General features: G+C 41.9%; 1 protein-coding gene and 1 long non-coding RNA gene across 3 annotated transcripts in view; one reads left to right on the plus strand and one right to left on the minus strand.

Moving 5' to 3' along the window:
- LOC102750484 (patched domain-containing protein 4) overlaps positions 1-4934 on the minus strand; it is a 51599-nt gene extending 46665 nt beyond the window's left edge. Inside the window, exons 1-2 of one of the 2 annotated variants that reach the window (XM_031030564.2) lie at positions 4771-4934; positions 4042-4453 (exon numbers count right to left, since the gene is read on the minus strand). In XM_031030564.2, the coding sequence (XP_030886424.2) occupies positions 4042-4453; positions 4771-4775 (417 nt within the window). In that variant the 5' untranslated portion in view covers positions 4776-4934. Of the gene's footprint in view, positions 1-4041; positions 4478-4770 lie in introns of those variants that run through there. The other variant, XM_031030568.2, reaches the window with a different exon arrangement.
- An 8931-nt stretch (positions 4935-13865) lies between these two features.
- LOC115938823 (uncharacterized) lies at positions 13866-15210 on the plus strand. The gene is made up of 3 exons (XR_004073842.2): positions 13866-14402; positions 14477-14635; positions 15074-15210. It is a non-coding gene; the product is annotated as an uncharacterized LOC115938823 (long non-coding RNA).
- The last annotated feature ends 476 nt before the right edge of the window (positions 15211-15686 follow it).

The following is a 15686-nucleotide window of genomic DNA, read 5'->3' on the forward strand; positions in this document are numbered from 1 at the left end:
CTTCTTTACCTGTGCCTTTCACCATGGTAAAATAAAGAACTGGGGACATGGAAATTGTTACTTTCTTAGAATTAGCCAGATGGAAAAGTGAGGGCATGATGGCCTACAATGAGTAATACCACCTGCAAACACCCGAGCCACTTGAATAATCATGGAAACATTTCTTGGAGTCCAGAGCAGTCCTTGCTTAAGGATTTTGAGTGCCAGATTCATTTTATTCAAGAGCCTGGTTTCAGCAATATGTTATATATTTAATTTAAAAATTCAGTCTGGCCACATTCTATTAACTTATACAATATGTAGGTTTACTAAGTGGAAAAAAAAGGCCTCTAAACCAAAAACACTTTATAGAAATCTAGAGAATGTAGAGAATACCTTTAAAAATAAAAGCATGCCACAGAGGTTTGAAAAGTGGTGATAATCTTATGATATCACAGTGCAAATGTACAAATTAATAGGCTAATCAATGATATGAATACTACCTACAAAGAATCAGATTAGGCTGGAGTGGGGGAACATAAATAGCATGCATAGAAGGAATATAAGACATGACCTTTGTGTCTAATCAGGGATATAATAATGGATATAATAATATAAATATTTTAATGACAGGTACACTTACAGAGTTCATATTACATAGGTGTAGGAATTGTAGATTTTGGCATCTTTTCTACACAGTTTTTGAAAATGTGTGTATGTTTCATATCTTCTGTAGTATCCTAAGCTGCCTCCTGTTTTTTTCATACTAGCTTTATTTGAACCTCTGTTTGGAATTCCATGCCAGCCAACTTTCTATGTCCCTGCTTCTCTGGATCACCTTGTCAAGATAATCATGTTTATCAGAAGTTCTAAACCCTTCTGTGCTCAGGAATATTTGGGTGTCTTAATAATATTTGGAAGATGCCCTTCCAATTGTCAGAACTGTTTCTGGCTACTTCTTTCTGTCAATCAGTGTTTACATATCTACAGAGGATCTCCAAGAACTGACCTACTGCTTCTTTCATGTCAAGAGATTGACAATTCCTACTCACATTACACAGCCAGTGCCATTTATTTTGCATTTTTCCACAACTCCTGCTTCCCTGGCCCATCAATAGCATCTTCCATCATGAAAATTTTCCATATTGAGTTGGGAAGGGTGGTGATCCAAGTATGAGAGAGGAAAGCAGAATGAGTTAGAGAGCCATAAAATGTAAGTATAAAATTTCCCCTCAAACTGCATACACCAGAAGTTCTCAAACTTTACTACACATCAGCATCACAGGGACACCCTCTGAGAATCACTGCCACATGTGAATCCAAATCATTTCCAAATAACATATAATCCAAACAAAAGGCCATCTCATTTTGCTCTGTGCCAAGCTCTTAACCTAGGAGTCCTTGGAGACACTTGGATAAAATTCGAGTTATCCGTGGTACTGCACAAACTATATATTATATTACATTAACATGGGTGAGATTACCTCTGGATGCTTGAAAGGGCCTACTGCTCTCAAAAGAGACTCAAAGGATTCATTTTCCCAAACAGCTTCTACAACTCCCACTGACGCCATGCAGAGAGAGTCAAGCCAGCGCACTGGACGAGGCACTGACATTAGAATGTAGCAGAATAGGGTCTACAGTTGATAGAGCCAATGTGTAATTCTCCTGTTCTTTTTATGGTTAATAGAATAATTTTACTATGACTACACTGACCTTTGTAATCAATTACTCCATTCTTCTTTGATTACCTACTGACTCCTACCAAGATGTAGATCTACCAACCAATCAGCCAAAAAGTTTAGATGGAGCACCAGTTATAGGCCTAGTGTGGTGTTGGCTCAGGAACCCAGAAATTGCAGAGTCCCTGCTCTCAGATAACTCTGGGTGAAGATACTGACATATATTACTTTTAAGCCCCATGAGAATAAGAACCTTTTTTTCTTACCCCAAATTCTGTCTTGTGGGCCTAGAAGAGCCCCTAGTAAATCATAGGAGCACAACCAATTATTAAATGAGTGAATCCAAGACCTCAGGGGTTTATACTGAAATGTCATCATGATATTGCCAGGTAAACAAAATATTGGGACAGTGGCTGACTGGACAAACCTCTTACACCTGGAGAGTACTGCTGGATAAAGGAAATAAGGGACCCAACTAATAATGCATGTGAATAATCTGCAAACTTGCCTCCATAGGGAAAACAAATTGAAGCTTATGTATATGTAATAGTTTCAAACCTTTCTTTACACCAGATGTTTGGCATAGCTACGAGCTCAGGTAACAGACTGTAGACTAGGAAGATCACCTCTCCACTGCATCCTTTTCTGTAGCAAGTGATAATGTTGATGGTAAAGGAGTCAGGTAACAAAAAGCATGCTGCCCAGCCACATAGATTCATCATGCTTCCTTCAATAAGTGTGAAGCAGGCAAGCCCTTACCTAGATTTCAAGCTGATGAATGATCTGTCTAGTTTCAGTAAACCCCAGCGGACTGCTCACCTTTGTAAAGCTGAAACCCTGTCAGCCTCTGGATGCATTTAAACAAGGACAACATGTTAAAAGGAGGCAGGTTATGAGGTTTCCTGAGGTATCCCTAGTTTCTAAGTGCATTAAGTCCTCCTTCAATGCACAAAAAAGAGCCTTTTAACAACAACAAAAAAAACCCCTGAGAAAGTTCTTTTTAAATCATGTAGAGATGCTGACTATATCAAATCCATAAACAGAAGTATTAATGATTTACTATATTAGGCCATCCATTTATCCACACTGAGGTCCTTCCTATCCCATTATCTCTATGGAAGCACGTATATAGCCTTATATACATGAGAAGAAAGAAAATTCCTCCTTCTTGGGAAACACCTGTCTTAGGAGTTCTTGGTTCTGAACATGCACAGGGTTGAGCATACAAATGGTGCAGTGACTCTTTTGGAAGTCACATTTGTCCCTGAAACTTCAGTCACCTGGAGACTACATGCCTCATTGCCTGCAGCAGCTCAATCCTGACAGTGTAGAATGAGCTTAGAAATCTCATTTGAGGAACAAAATTTGAATTGAGAGTTTAAACAGCACAATATATTTAATGCTGAAATAATCTTTTTTTTTTGTAATTTTTGTTGACTGTAGAATTCTTTCTCTTTCTTTCTTTCTCCTTTCTTTCTTTCTTTCTTTCTTTCTTTCTTTCTTTCTTTCTTTCTTCTTTCTGCTATTGGGCTGTTATAATAATCTTGGTTTGGTCTGGATTTTGTCATGGAAAAGGAAGATAACAGGACTCAGGAACTAGTACAGCAGTTAGCTGCATATCCCCATTTTTACACACAGAAAATTTTTGCTTCTTTTGCTATGCTAACACACTTACACATAATTCCTGGAATCCCTACTACATTCATATCCACTGCTTCCAGACACACACTCCCAAGGCACCAAAACACAAAATCTCTGCATGTCAAAATCAAGCCAGGCCGAAGATGTAAATAGGTGGATATGGCACCAGGTGGATGTGTAATCAGTAATAAGAAATACATCGAGCCCCATAATGAAAAGAAATCCCCCAAATTGTTCAGGATTCCCCCTCCCCCTTCCATTCACTGATTTATTAACCCTGAACAAAGATGTAATTGCAGGGTCTCAGAAACAACTTTTTTCCATTTTTTTTTCATTTTTGGCATTTGTTTTGTTTGGTTTTGAATTTCTTAATATCTAGTCATACCATTCATTGCCTGTTTTCTTCACTCAGTTGCCCATCTTCCCCCCCACCCCCACCCAAGAAATGAAAGAAGCATTAGCTTCTGAGTCTTAAGGATGAGACCTCTGCATTTTCTTTGCTTGTTTAGGGCAAGAAATGAAGTGCTGCCTCTTTAATTGGCAGAAGCATGCAGGAGGAGCATACCTTTAATTTAGTGTTGGGATACCTCACTTGCACCCTGGCTGTTGTCTTATTGGAGACGGCAGCCTGCCTGAGATCCTCTAGCACTGAAATAATATCATCCAGCACGCATTTCTTATCCTGATTTTTCAACACACACAGATGGGAAAAAGTATAATTATAGCCCTTGTGGTTCACCTTCATTTCCAGCACGGCTCGGTGGGTCTGCAGGATCCCCTCAGCCTGGAGCAAAATATTGTCCCCGGGTGGGGAGAGGAGGATCACCCTGCCATACCTCCCAGGGGTGTGTAAGTCCGAATAGAGCTGGCTTTTGGACTGGTCCAGGGGGAAAAGGCTGCTGGCCAGGCTGCGCTCGATCTTGGCCAGGCTGTGGCTGGGAGCGACCAGGCGCTCCAGGTCGCCCTCGGGCTGGAAGCGGTTGAGCGCGCTGAGGCCGAAGGTGATGGTCAGGACTGCGGGCACGGTGAGGAAAAAGACCGGGTGCCGGCTCACGCACAAGCCCAGCCTGTGGCAGAACGACTGGAGCCCTCTGCGAAGCACCTGCCGCAGCATCCTCCACCAGATCCAGCTCGCAGGCGCTCCCGGCCGTCTTAAAAAGCACATGTGACATGTGTAAGCGCCGGGCTACCCCCACTCCCCCATCCCACCCCCTCCGGGCCAGCCCCCTTCCCCACACCGCCGCCTCCCCACCCCCTCCGCGTTCACCCCCAACCACTCCGCCTGGTCTTTCCCCGGCCCCACCTCCATGCGCTCTTACTACTCTTTCAAACACTGCAGCAAGTTGCAGCAAGGCGGGCAAATATCGACAGCGCGCGTGGGGGCCCGCGGCGGGCGCTGTGGGGGCACCGCGGGGCCCACCCCTCCCCTGCCTCCCCGCGCTCTTGCCTCCTCCCGCGCCCCTCTCACCGCATGAGCAGCGTTCCCTCGGTCTAGCCCTTCATCTCCGTGCTGCAGTCCCCCGGCCTCCCTCGCTGGAGGTGGTTCCGTGCGGAGCGTCCCACAGATGTGGATTTCCTCTCCGTCCTGATGGGGTTCGGTGCCTAACTGGAACCATGTGCCTCGGTGTTGTAAGAAGCAGGCATGTGCCCCATAAGGGGCGGGGGGGGGCGGGGAGGAGAGAGACTAGAAGGGAGGGAGCGGTGGTGGTGGGGAGCTAAGCTTTTCTTTTTTTAAGATGCGGGCAGTTATTTTTAGAGTTTTGTTTTCCCTCTTCGCTCCTTGCTATAGTGAATGGAAGAGGAAACTGGTGAAGGTGCTGCTGGCCCATTGGAGCGCTGGCAATTAGAGCCTGAGGCGCGGGGCGCGGGGGGGTGGGGCGTGGAGGGAGGGCTCCTGGAGGCAAGCCGCCTTTTTGCCCCTCCGGTTTCCCTGTGCCCTCGAATTCTGCTTTTCTGCTGAAGAAAAGGGAGCAAAGAGGATGATGCTGCATTTTTAACATACCACAAAGCATGCAAGGGATTTCCTTGCAACACCTTCCACGCTGTCATTCCACAGACTAGTGGGCTGCAGCCCAGGGCTGCCAGAGACCCCATCTGTTGTGGTGCGTTGGGGCTCTAGGAAATCTTTCCTAGCTGTGGTGATTGGAGAGGAGGCATTTGCCAGTAGCAGTCGCCTATGGCTTGGGGGCTGTGTGTGTGTATGTGTGTGTGTGTCTTGCGTGTTGGTAGTGAAGATCCACAGGCAATGTGTGGTTTCCCAAAAAATGTTACATTCACTTTCTGTGCTTGTGAAGTTTAGGACAAAAAGTTCTTAAAGCTGGTTTCAGTTCCCTTCCCCCATTCGCCCTTCCATCAGGTTTACTCTGATAGGAAGTGGACCAAGAGGCTATCTAATTTTCTCTTGTGAGTCGAATTCCAGAAACAAACATTTTGGGACTCCCATCACACAGTTTTTGCCTGAATAAAGAGGACTAGTTGTCTAGGGGGAAACACACTGGAGTCATCTGATGTGTAAAACTGAGTTTACTTCACCACAGAGGGAAGAAAACTCCCACCAGGTACAATTCATCCTTCAGTACCTACCACTGTGAAGGTGAGAAACTCCTTCAAAAGCTTTAATATTAATAAGCATGTGTGTGTGTATTTTATTTTTTACTGATGGGACCTTTCACAAGGCCCAATGTTCTGGAAAGAATATGAAGAAGTCTTGAAGACAAGTTCTAAATTTGGTTGTGAACTGGAGACCTGCCTTCCAAAGTTTCTGTTCTTTTTGCACTGACTTCGTAGAGAAGATTGAGTTTCAAGAGATGATTTATTCACACTTTCTTAATCATAGTGAAAGGACCTGTTCTTCATCACATACTTAGCGATGTGCCCATCTATGCATATGAACAAGCTGAAGGACTCATCCTCTTAATAGATGCTTTTTATTTTTGCTAGTGGAATCAATTTTTCAGTTAGGAAATCAAAGAGACTGCAGAGAGCTAAAAAACAGGGGCAATGCTTAAGAGTAATAGTTTAAAGGTAGTGTTACATACAAGATGAAAGAAAAACTCCAACCTTTTAAACTGAAAGTGACCTTGGTGACCGTTCAGTTTGCATCCCCACTGCGGGCAAGAATAGCTTTTATAATATTCTTGATGGCTCTCCACCCAGCTCACGCTTCTATACGGGATTTCAATTCTATTCTATTCTCATTATTCTATTCTATTCTATTCTATTCTATTCTATTCTATTCTATTCTATTCCATTCCACTCTATTTATTTGATGTTTTTTAAAAAAATATTTTATTTATTTATTTGAGAGAGAGAGAGAGAGCACAAGCGAGCATGAATGGGGGGAGGGTGGAGGGAGAGGGAGAAGCAGACTCCCCACTGGGCAGAGAGTCCAACAACATGGGGCTCAATCCCAGGACCCCGAGATCATGACCTGAGGTGAAGGCAGATGCTTACCTGACTGGCCCACCCGGGCGCCCCTCAGTGTTTTTATATCAGTATGAACTCATGGGTATTTATAAATATTTCTGTTGTGTTTGGGTTATAATTCAATACCACTCCATTTACTTTATTGCTCAAATTGTTCCAACTCTGTCCATTGGCTTCTGTCTCCCTTTGACATAACCCATTATTATTATTGGGTCCTTTAAAAAAAAAAGTATCCCGTACTTTCTTGCACTGTAAGATACTCCAGGCTTGTCTTGTATCTTTCCTGCCGCAGTATCAGCCATTTCTCTAAGAAGCCCTGGTTTGTTTCATTAGACAGTGGTATTAGAAGCAGAAATCCGGTTCTAACTGTGCTGCTTGCTGCGGTGGTGACATCCCTTCTAAGCCTTCTCGACGGACATCAAGGAAATACATGGCTGTACAGATCTGCCTTAACTTATGCTAGGGTTATGTCTTAATAACCCACAGTAAGTTGAAAATATTGTAAGTTCAAAATGCATTTAATACCCCTAAACTACCAAAATTATAGCTCAGTCTAGCCTACCTTAACATGTTGAGAACACTTACATTGGCCTACAGTTGGACAAAATCATTTCTCATAAAGCCTATTTTTTTTTTAGACAGAGTGAGTGCACATGTGTATGGAGGGCGGGGGTGCAGAGTGAGGGGGTGAGAGAGAATCTTAAGCAGGCTCCATATGGAGCCCGACCACAGGGCTCGATCTCACAACCCTGAGATCATGACCTGAGCTGAAGTCAAGAGTCGGGCTCTCAACCGACTGAGCTACCCAGGTGTCCCAACATAAAGCCTCTTTTATAATACAGTGTTGGATATCACATGTAAATTGATTGACTATGGTACTGAAAGTGAACAACAGAATGGTTGTAAGTGCATCAGTTGTTCACCCTCCTAATTGCATGGCTGACGGGGATTTCAGCTCACTGCCGTTGCCCAGCATCACCAGAGATTGTCTTACTGCCTGTGGCTAGCAAAATTCAAAGTCTGGTTTCTACTGAATGCTTGCACAGCATCATGAAGTTGAAAAATCCTATGTTGAGCTGTTGTAAATTGGGGATTGTCTATGTACTAATCTGTGCATGTGAGTATCTATAAAAAGTTCTTTATATGGCTCTCCATATCTATATTAAGCTAAACATGAGTTTACACTTATGTCCTCTGACTCTAATCTGTTGCCACATGGATCATTGAAGCCTCTTTTCCATGCTTGCCTGTAACCTTTCACTTCAGGTGATTTTTAAATTGCTTTTCTATAATGAAAACATATTTTTATTGGAAAAAAATAGGGGAAAGAAGAAAAGCATGGTTCCTTAATTTTAATACTATAAAAAGCTAATGTCAAATACTATTATGGCTTCATTAGAAAGATGAAGTATATGTTCAAAAGAAGAGAAATGTTAGCAATACTCCAGATTAACCTAGAGGAAGTTAATTTTGCACTAAAATATCACTGGATATCAATCACATGATAATTCTAGCAAACCTGATTTAAAATAAAGCTTAATATAAAGCTGAAAGCCATGCATTTAGAGACCAATCAGTAAGAACACAAAAATCTGTGCTTTGGTACATATGGGTAGTGTCTTTTCTGATATGTGTTGGTCAATTTCAGTTTTCAAGACTTGGAAACAAGTTGGAATTTATCCACTTGGCCTTTTGCAGGATAGGACACCAGAAAAACATGAATTTGCACTCAGAATGGCTGAGTTCTAGGCCAGTTACACAAGTTACTTCCTGGGTGTTTTGGGCAAGACACCTGACTCTCTGATCCTGTTTCCTTGTTTATGAACTTGGATTATGTTCTTTACCCACTTGTCAATTCATCCATATCACCATTCACCAAAACACTGCAATTCTTGTTGTATTAACTAATGCTGTAATGCTAGCGATTGCAACAAATAAACCTCTAAATGTTAGCGGTATAACATAATACAAGTTTCTATCTTGTTCAAGGTGAACAGTCCATTATGGATCTTCCTGCTTAGCAGGAAAATATAGACCTCAGTTCCACAAGTCATTCATCCACCTTTAACTCCTGGCTTCCAAGGACATTCCTGAGGTCATTTCCTAGCCAGCCAGCTACAAGAGGGAACCATCCTAGAGGAGCCCACCGGGGAGGTGTTTTTGGCTTAGTCTGGAATAGCATACATCACATCCTCTTACATCCTAAGATTGGAGTTTTGTCACAAGAGAGGCTGAATAATGCAGTTTCACACAGAACTCATTCCACCACAGCCATCTCAAGCAATGCTGGCTTTGGGGCTTCAAGAAGATGTTCTTTGAACTTCTTCTGTGGTAGTTTTAAGGAGTTTGCATTGTACCACCCGCACTCTTAGTCAGACCTGTTGTATCTAGGAAAGGCACATTGGAGAGTACAGTTTTAAAGGCAATTTTGGTCTTGATCATTTTGGGCGTTTCCGGCTGCAACTGTTTTAAACTGTAAGGACATTTCTTATCTGATACAACACAATGTTCGGAAGAATGATAGTTATAGAGCTTGTTAATTTAGAGGTTCAGGGGAGTCAGTAAGAACCTAAGTCCTCTTTCTCATTCTGCTTTGCCTATCCCCAGAGCCTGAGCTTTGTGCTCGTTCTTGTCCACAGACCACACAACCAGACAAAACAAGATCCAGGGGAAGAAGCAGTTGCTTCTTTCTGTGCATCTCTTCTAAGAGTGAAGAAGCGTTCCCCAGGAGACCCCCAACGGATTTCCTCTTCAGTCTTATTTCTCATGCCGGTGTCTAAATCAATCACTGGTGAGAGGAACGTAACACAAATAACTGGCTTAGACCAATCTGGACTCACTGTGGGGCTGGGAATGGAGCCAGCCTCCTCTCTGAGAACATTGTCATGTGGGAATTTATGTGGGGTTTACTTTGTTAGTTTGTTTTGTTTTGTTTTGAACAAAAGTTTCTTTAGGAAGAAGCATAATGTTATGGCAGGGATGTTTGGATGTTGGGCAGCTGACATTAACCTTGGGTATTGAATTTTTCGGCTTAGAGCAAATTAGTTTCTGGAGACCATACTTTTCTGAATGGAAAATAGACTCATTATCTGACAAAGGAATTGTTTTTTTGATTTGTAATCCATTTATGTTAATAGCTTTATAATATGACGCAGCAGAAGTCCAATCATATTTGATATTTTAAAAATTACCTTTATTTCCATAGGGTACAAATATTCTTCGGGAAAATCCACTATCCCCAATCGCCATTTCTGTTTGGGTAGGAAATGACGGACTGGAAATGGTTGAGGAGTTTATGAAAGCATCTTTATTTAATAAAAGCAATAGGAAGTTTAGATAGGATTTGCATTAATTGATAACCAAAAATTCATCATAAATAAGACTGTGCATCAAATGTGGCTTAGAAGTTCAGTCTCCTTGTCATGTTGTTGCACCCTATGTGCTTAAAACAGAAAATAAACACCATTCTCTTTCCAATCGTAAAATAGTGTATCCAAAAAAGAAACATAAGTGTAGGCATCCATTATTATACCATTTATAAGTAAATCCTCAGTACCAAATTTTTGCCAGAACTAGTATTTTCCTATGGTGGAATTTAAGATTAAGTTCTAGAGAAGATTTCAAACATCAAGGTTTTCCTTTCTCTTAACTTTTAGTTAGGTTCTCCTCTTGCTTCACCTCTGTATCACTTTGGTTCAGTCATTCCAGGTCAATATGCCTTAGATTTACATCTGTAAACTCATGGAAAGTAATAAAATTGGACTAAGTGATCATTACCTTGCCCTTCCTCTATGATTCCATAATCTTCTGGAAGTTGAGTTCATGGGGTTCATTTGCTAGGTTTGCTACATTTTAACAAGGGCAAACTTCCATTCCCTGCTGGAGTCCCTGCCTTGCTTTCCTGTTTACTCTTTGCACAATATCAAACAGAGAGTCCCAGAGGGTTGGGAGTGGCCCAGCACAGAGGAGAATGCGAGCTTTGGTGTTAGTCTGGGAAAAGATAGAGAGGCTGGAAAAATACTTGGAATATTGTGGCCACGGGGGAATAGCTGGACTGAAGATGAAAGACTGCCTGCCAAAATACAGCTCTGTGCAGAGACTTATTGGACAATGCACAAAGATGACATGTTGCTTTGTACACATTCCATTTTCAATCATTTAAATAAAAATTTTCTTTTTTTTTAAAGATTTTACTTATTTATTTGACAGAGAGAGACACAGCGAGAGAGGGAACACAAGCAGGGGGAGCAGGAGAGGGAGAAGCAGGCTTCCCACGGAGCAGGGAGCCCGACGCGGGACTCGACCCCAGGACCCTGGGACCACGACCCGAGCCGAAGGCAGACGCTTAATGACTGAACCACCCAGGTGCCCTTAAATAAAAATTTTCTAATTTGGGAAGAAGTAGATCATACTTTTTTTTTAAGATTTTATTTATTTATTTGACAGAAAGAGAGAGAGCACAAGCAAGGGGAGCAGCAAGCAGAGGAAGAAGCAGGTTCCCTGCTGAACAAGGAGCCCGACGTGGGGCTCCATCCCAGGACCCTGGGATCATGACCCGAGCTGAAGGCAGATGCTTAACTGACTGAGCCACCCAGACATCCCTAGATCTTACTTCTTTTTTTAAAATCATCTTTTAATTTTTTTTCGTAAATCCAAATGTAATACAGATCAATCCATTGGCTGTACAAAAAAAACCTGAAGGATTTCCCCCAGTTTTGTTCCTTCCCTTTTGTCTTCCCTTCTTGCCTTCTTTCCAGTAGTAATTCTCTCTCTCTCTCTCTTTTTTAAATGTTCCTAGCAAGGTCTTCTTGAAATTACTCTGAAAAACATATTTCTCTCTTCCGGTTGAACTCAGTAGTATACTTCTCTCATATTGTTTGTTATAAAGTTACACATTTTCCAAAAAGCGTGGTGCTCATAATCAAATTGAGTTGGTGGTTATCAACCTGGGATTTTAGTGGTGTTACGGCACCCAGAGAGGAACCTGCTCCTAAAGGACAAGTTGCTCATTAATTTCAGGTCTGACCATGAAAATGCATCCTATTTCCTGACAAGGCAGTTCTCCCATCAGATCCTGGAAAAGAATGAATTTTATGAAGCCAATCGTTGAGTGGAAGTGAGCATCAGATTCACTATGGAAGAGCTCCTCTAGTGGGAAAGCATTAGGGATGTCGCCCCGTGTTACAACTCCACATTTATTGCTGCATCATCAGATACCAACATTGATATCATTACAGAGAGCAACAGAAGATAACACTCCCTAGCTCTGTCTTTGCCCCGCGCGGTCAGAGAGAAAGAGATATATAAGTACCAGTAAGAGGGGCGCCTGCGTGGCTCAGTCGTTAAGCGTCTGCCTTTGGCTCAGGTCATGATCCCAGGGTCCTGGGATCGAGCCCCGCATCGGGCTCCCTGCTCTGCGGGAAGCCTGCTTCTCCCTCTCCCACTCCCCCTGCTTGTGTTCCATCTCTCACTGTCTCTCTCTCTGTCAAAAAATAAAAAATAAGGGGGGCCTGGGTGGCTCAGTCGTTAAGCATCCGTCTTCAGCTCGGGTCATGGTCCCAGGGTCCTGGGATCGAGCCCCGCATCGGGCTCCCTGCTCGGCGGGAAGCCTGCTTCTCCCTCTCCCACTCCCCCTGCTTGTGTTCCTGCTCTTGCTGTGTCTCTCTCTGTCAAATAAATAAAATCTTAAAAAAAAAAAGTACCAAGAAGAGAACTTGGGGAGGAGGCAGAAGGGTCACATAAAATCACGGTCTATCCCAGCAGGGAGGAGGATCATACCACTGACATTGTTAAAATGACAATGCATGGTGATAACACAAAGCAAACTAAATTTTAGTCAGTTTTATCGTTTCTTTAAATTTTCTACAGCCAGTGCTCTTACGGCCTACACATGAGGTAGAGTGCTCCTACTGCCCTACCCTCTCCCACACTTGCTATACCACTGCTCTCAATACTTGCAACTGTGATTTCTGAGTAACTTAATATCCTGCATATCCAGTGCTGCATATTGCTGAAAAGATTGGGGTAGGTTTGCAGTCAGTATGGAATCACAATACGGAAGACTGAGCTGTTCCGCTCCCATGATTATGCCTGCCCCCTATGATGACCCCCTTACCCCCACCCAGAATGGTATCAAAATCGAGGGGAGAGAAATGGAAGGGCCTGACCCCTGATGTAACAGGGCCTGCATACAACTTAATTGCAAATAGAGTTCTCTTGCTGAGGAAAACAGGTTTCTTCAAAAAAAAAAAAAAAATAGAAGTGAAATGGCATTAGACAACAGAGAAACTCAGACTATTTATAAGTGTGTTTGACATTCAAAAATTTGGTCTTCAGCCTGTCAAACAAGGTGAGGGATTCCACTGTGACCTTTGGGAAATTTTCAGCCTTTTAGCCAGGAAAATCGGTATAAACAAAATGAGTTAATATTCAAATGGAAAAAATAAAAAAAAGCTTCCTATGACCATTCACATTTATACATAAACAACACATCTCTAGAACACATGTAGACTAAACATCTGGAGATTTAGTTATCTTGTTGACATAGGCAAAATCAATAGGCATTTATAGAAACTGTGATGAAATCTTTCTGTGGGCCTTTGTCTTTGGCAAAGTGGCCCTCCTTTGCTGAGCAGTTGTGAAACTTAGGGCAGTCTTCATTCTGTTGTATTGAAATAATCTATGTCTCCCTCCTACACAGACTGCAGCTTTCATGAGGGCAATGCCTGTTACCCTCTGGTCTCGTACCTTCAGTTTCTAGGAGGAAACCTCACATCCAATAAACACACAATAACGTAATAGCTGCCTGACTCATCCCAGAATGGCTCTCCCGAAGTGAGAGACATATTAAAAAGAATAAGTAAAAACTAAGGAAGATAGAAGTATAAATGAAGGTAAAACACAACAAATTACTTTTGAGCCAGAGGTTTAGTCCTTGTGGTTGATGACATGGGTCTGTACTCCTGTTTGCCTTGTGTCACTGTCCTTTTATTGCTGTTGTTCCTAAGCATCTCCTTGGCCCTTCTAGCTGCTCTGTCACCAGCCTCAGCCCTCCTGGTATTATCAGATTGTCTGCATCTTGGAGTTTATTTTTCCCATTCTCAGTTCTGTGAGTTTCTGAGAACTGTTTCTCTTCTTGATGATTTTCAAGGTCTAAACAAAGTTTATTAAAGCTGGAGAGTATGTTCAAGGGCAGGAATAGCAGAAGATGAGGCTGGAAGAATGAATAAGTACATGAATTAAAGAAGCCTGGAAACTTGGTTCCTTCAACATGCTGACCAAACAGAGACTTCCTGAATAACCAAAATGTGCAAACCCCTCCTATGCCAATTATACAGGGTTGCTACTTTCATGGAGCTTATATGGTCGGGGGAGTCAAAGAGTTGGAGGGTTTTCCTCAGAGGTATGTGGAGCTACTGAAGTGTTACAAGAACAGATTGGGTTTTAGAATACAGCTGGGCTGCGGTGTAGAGAATGAACTGGAAGGTGTTAAGAGTGAAGACTGGCTGATCTTGCAGGAGGCTGAAACAGTTGTTCGAGCCATGACAAGAGCAGCCCGGACCAGGGTCCTACGGACAGGGATGGTGGAAGATGGAAGTATTCGTGAGTTACCTACAAGGGAAAAGAGAAATGATCTGGTGATGGAGTCAATGTGGATGTGTCTGCTAAAAACAGGTAGTGTACCCCCTGAATGCACCTTTAAAGATAAGCAAGAAAGCAATGACAGAAACATTTCTGCTCTCTTTTAGGGGTGATGGCAATAGAGCATAACAGATATCTGGACTCTGGACACAGACACATCCAGGTTCAAGTCCGTCAACTCCCTACTCTGTCACCTTCGAGTGGTATTAGCTTGGCCAACTTATTTAACCACTGTACACTTTAGCCTTCTCATCTGTAACCGTGGGGTAAGAAAAGCTCACACCTTGCAGGCGATTGTGTGGATTCAGTGGGATACTGAATGTAAATATTCAAATACATTAATAGAAGCAGGATGCATATTATACGGGGTTATATAGGAATTATTAGATGTGCTTCTTGCTTTCAAAAGAGCTAAAATAAAGGAAGTACCTAATTACTTGAAAGTAAAACATAGATAATTAAATTAATTTGCATATATTTAAAAGCTGTATCTAAATATATATAGATATATTTAGATATTATTCATACGATTATAGACACTAGAAAGGATATAGTTTGGGGGGAGAAATTTACAATAATAGGCAGAGAAATAGCTTTGTTGAATGTTTACTGTAAGCTAAATATTATGCTTATTATTTTATATTCATTAATTCATTAATTACTAAGGAATCCTTGACATAAATATCTCTTACTCACTATTACAGATACCAGAACTGAGGTTCAGAGGATTAGGAACGACTGGAATTTGAAAGCAGGCCTGCCTACTTCAAAGCCCCTCTTCATTCAGATATTCAGGCTGCTCTGCATTTCTGTGTTCTTAGCCTATCTTGGGTATTTCCTTGTTATAAAAAATTGTCTATCTATTGACTTTTCTTACTTCACCTATTCATGTATCCAGGGAAAACATTCCACTTGCCTATGTCAGATTTGCCCCAGGAGAAAAAGGGCCTTTGCTTAAAGATTTCCCTTCTCTTAGTAGGAAGGGAAGGCTTTGTATAACCAGCAGAATTCAAAGGTCTTCTCTTCAGGAAATGAATGTAAAAGGAAGACATTAGAACAGGAGACTTAAAAGGAAAAAACATGATATACAAAATATTGTTTTCAGGTCCTGTGAGATTTCATTCAATTTACATTTCATTCATTTAAGCTCTGGCCTGTTTGGTCAAGGAAGCAAACTTAGTAATTACTTCTCTCAATTTTTTAGTCATTTCTTGTTTTATGAAGTATAATGCTTTCCTGATCAAAAGACAGCTTTCAGCATATATTTCTTTAAAAAAATAAACCACATATACATATACACGTGTGCAAATTCCATAT

This window comes from Leptonychotes weddellii, chromosome 8, assembly GCF_054177405.1.
Source record: "Leptonychotes weddellii isolate Sample4059 chromosome 8, ASM5417740v2, whole genome shotgun sequence".
NCBI classification, from domain to species: Eukaryota; Metazoa; Chordata; class Mammalia; order Carnivora; family Phocidae; genus Leptonychotes; species Leptonychotes weddellii.